Source organism: Myotis brandtii, unplaced genomic scaffold (genome assembly GCF_000412655.1).
Source record: "Myotis brandtii unplaced genomic scaffold, ASM41265v1 scaffold601, whole genome shotgun sequence".
Taxonomy (NCBI): domain Eukaryota; kingdom Metazoa; phylum Chordata; class Mammalia; order Chiroptera; family Vespertilionidae; genus Myotis; species Myotis brandtii.
Window position 1 is genome coordinate 1713495 of NW_005370276.1, and position 3709 is coordinate 1717203.

General features: G+C 50.9%; 1 protein-coding gene across 1 annotated transcript; it reads left to right on the forward strand.

Annotated features, from left to right (window-relative positions):
- The first annotated feature begins 452 nt into the window (after nucleotides 1–452).
- On the forward strand, nucleotides 453–1986 carry LOC106723602 (sialic acid-binding Ig-like lectin 5). Its single transcript, XM_014550446.1, has 3 exons — nucleotides 453–556; nucleotides 674–755; nucleotides 1450–1986. The coding sequence occupies exons 1-3, from the start codon at nucleotides 453–455 to the stop codon at nucleotides 1642–1644; spliced, it is 381 nt and encodes a 126-aa protein (XP_014405932.1). The 3' UTR covers nucleotides 1645–1986.
- Nucleotides 1987–3709: the final 1723 nt, after the last annotated feature.

Genomic DNA, 3709 nt, shown 5'->3' on the forward strand with positions numbered 1-3709 from the left:
GGGGCAATAGCTTTATTGAGGTAAAACTCCGATGTATTTAAAGTGTCTGATTCAATGGCTTTAACTTCAGGCACACAGCTGTGCACCCATCACCACGGTCAAGTTTAAAACCTTTTTATTAGTCTGAAAAAGAAGAGAGAGATAGAAACTCCACATCCCTGTATTGTCCTCATGCCTCCATCCTCCCCCAGCCCCAGGCAACCAGTATGTCCTGTTTCTCTAGATTTGCCCATTCTGACATTTCATAGAAATGCCATGATAAAATACATGTTCACTGTGACTGACTTCTTTCCTGTAGCCTGAGATTTTCAAGGTTCATGTGTCAGCCCTGCATTGCGTTTTATTTACAAATATATTCCATGGTATGGATGGGGCACATTTTATTTGTCCGTTCCTTCGTTGATGGACATTGGGTTGCTTGGACTTTTTGGCTACAATGAGTTACACTGATGATGGCTCATGCACAAGTCTCTGCATGTGAGAGGGGCCTTGGTGATGAACATTCCGTCTTGGCCAAACCCCTGGGCATCCAGGGGGAGGGGGTTCTCATCTGCATGTCAGGAGGGTCTCTGAGTCTGGACTCAGGGTCTGGATGCCTCCGTTGTCCATCAGGGAGTGGGGGCAGCTGCCCACCTGTGCTTGAGCCATTCTGGCTGCTGACTTCTTCCCTTAGAGTGAAAGCCCGCAGGAGGCAAGCAGCCGGGAGACCAAATGTCACGAATGATGAAGACCCTGTCATGGGCACAGTCACCTGGGTGAGTGATGGGGTGTCTTCTCATGCCGTGTAGGGGGGCTGGGCATGTCCATTAAGGAGCCCACACCCGCTCCTCTGTGGTCGGCTGGACAGACAGCTGGGAGTTGACTTCCCCTTCATTTCCCGGAACCCATGGTCAGCCTCCTGCCCCAGCCACAGTGACCACTGAGCCCACCTCACCTCTCTGATAGGCACAGGCTGCCAGAACCAGCTCCCCCAAACTATTACTTCCTTCCCATTGTGGGCATGTTACTTCACCTCCCTTTACTGCAGCTTCTTTATCTGTAAATGGGGATAATGAGAGTATCATGCTTACTGGGTTTCTAAGGGAATGAAATATGATCAGTAGGCCCTTGATATGGTCTAGTCAACATCTGCAATAGTCTCAAAAAATAAAAAAAAATAAAAAATAACAGCAATCTTGAGCAGGAAGGAGGATGGTCTTCAAGATGAAAGTCCACCATTCTCCTAGGCCCCAGCACCTGAATAAGTCTCTTTCTTTTTGCACCAAAAGAACAAAACCCCCAAAAAGAAACAAAAGAAAAAATTTTTAATGAATGTGCGAACAGTCGAGTCTATGAGAAGTGTCTGTACAATAAGAAGATGAAGGAAAAAACTGTCCCCTCAGCCCCACTTTTCTTTGGGACCATGTCTGCCTCATGCCTCTCGGACGCCCTTCTCTCCCCGTCACTCAGGGCTCCAAGAAAAATCTTCAGCCGGACGGGCCCCCAGACCAAGCGCCACCTGCTGAGAAGGGCCCTCTGTCGGGGGAGCAGCAGGAGCTCTACTACGCCAACCTCACCTTTGAGGGGCTGAAGCCACGGGAGCCTCGGGACCAGGAGGCCACCAGCACCCACGAGTACTCAGAGGTCAAGCGCGCAGGCCAATGAGGACTCGCTCAGAGCTGGGTGCTGGCCAGAGGCATCACAGCCCCCCCTGGGGGAGGGGGGTGGGGAGAAGTCCAGGACTCATTGCTGAAGCATGAGGAGACCTTGCGGCCTGATTAACATTAACGGCTGGATGAGCATCCCCAGGCAGAGCAGGAAGAAGACAGGCGATGGGGTTTGAGAGACGGGATGGGCCGGCTCTCACGTCCACCTGCACCTGTGCTGCAGGTGAGCTGCTCCGTGACGCTGTCTCTCGCCCTCCTGCTCCCTCCAGAACAGCACTTCCTGGCTCCTGGCACATGGTCTAAGGTCTGGGTTTTCTAATAAATCCCGTCTTCTCATCGTTCTCTGGGTGGCTGTCTCCCGGATCGCACCCCGTCTGACAATGACAAATCACACAGACTACAGTGTAGACCCCGGTTAGGATTCTCCTCCTCCAGGCGTCGTTACTGTGGCCGGTAGCAGGTGGGTCACTACAATCCCATCAAGCACTGAGGGAATTCACAGCCCAGTTTCTGGCCCTATTGCGTCTCACCTATTTTCAGTCCTAACCACAAGGTGGCGATGTTTACAGGGGCCTCTCCTTGGCAAGACCTCATTTCTGGCCCCATGAGATTCTTCCTCTTCTTCTTCTTCCACATTTTTATGGATTTCAGAGAGGAAGGGAGAGGGAGAGAGAGAGAGATAGAAACATCGATGATGAGAGCGAATCATTGATTGGCTGCCTCCTGCACGCCCCCTACCGGGGACTGAGACTGCAACCGGGCATATGCCCTTGATGCGTATCAAACCCAGGACCCTTCAGTCTGCAATACAATGATCTATCAGCTGAGCCAAACCGGCTAAGGCCCCATGAGATTCTTGAATGTTCTACTTAGCTTCTCCGTGACTGCTCAGAGTCAGCAGTCTATTTGAAGAAAAAGTGGCTTCACATACTTGTCTCATCGCTGTTGACTTCCTGCTTCTTCCCTCTTCACTGTGCAAATTTTATTTTTGTTGACTCCAAACATTAAAAACAAATTTTAATCCAGCTTTCCTAGTTTGTTTGTTTTTTGTTTTTTCTCCTTGGCCTGGCTTGCTCTGCTCTTCAGGACAACTGTCTCCATGCTGTGGTCCACTAAGGCCACAGGATCCTTTCCCCAATCTGAATATTTAACCTTTATGTAGAAGAAATTAAAACTTAGAATTTATTTGTATGACCTACCAGCTCCAAATACAGTATCGCAACCCAACTTCTGATACTTCATTTCTTCATTTGAGCTGAAGAAGTGGACTCGCCATAGTGCCAGGCACAGAAAAGGCTCACCGATTCTGTTTTGGGTTGTCCCGAGCTCCGTGACAGTACAAGGAAGGGTTTAAAAGCTAAATAATGGGGAGGAAGTAAGGGCAGGGCAGGAGTCTGACAGGTTTTCTAGAGGGGGTGAGAGTAGAGTCAGCCCTGAGGGGCAAGGGACCCAGTGACCTCTCAGAAATGCATTGTGTCTCTGAAGCCGTCTCCTCTTCCCTAGGATGAGGGAGGTTCCGGGGGAGACTGAGGAGGAGTTTGGCTGGACCTCTGTCCTGTAGGACAGAATGTCACCAGCCTCATTCCCCAGCCTTACCTCCACATGAGACAGGGCAAGACTCGGCCTCCAGGGGGCGATCCATAGACCTGGGGAGCTGCTGGCCAGAGAGGTGGCGCTGTCCGTGGTCCTGGAGCACACCTGGGCTCAACTCTGCAAAGGTCCCCAGCCTTAGGCCAGCAGGGCACCTAACCCGGAGGGGCTTTGGAAAGTCTGGGTTCCTCTGGGGAAGGAAAAGTCAGGAGAAGCGGTGGGAGTGGGCTGGGTTCATCTCTGTGCTTTTCCTCTGGCCCCTCTGGTTGTCTTATTCTTTTGAGCTTGTGCCAGCAAAATGCTGAGATTCCACTTAGCATTTGCCACCGAAATGTCCCCAAAAGAGGAAGTTCCCCAATGAATTGCTACAACATGTCTTAGATCTACCAAGCTTGTGAGGCCACCACTAGGAACTGAAATCTCAGGGTGATGTACAGAGAGGGTAGTTTTGGGGGAAGGTGGTTCCAGTTAAG

Excerpts from the sequence above, each read along its gene's own strand:
- LOC106723602 (XM_014550446.1), top strand. The coding sequence starts at position 453 with ATGGCTCATGCACAAGTCTCTGCATGTGAGAGGGGCCTTGGTGATGAA. Across the intron at positions 557-673 it reads GAGGGGGTTCTCATCTGCAT|AGTGAAAGCCCGCAGGAGGC; the intron begins GTCAGGAGGGTC and ends TTCTTCCCTTAG. Across the intron at positions 756-1,449 it reads TCATGGGCACAGTCACCTGG|GGCTCCAAGAAAAATCTTCA; the intron begins GTGAGTGATGGG and ends CCCGTCACTCAG.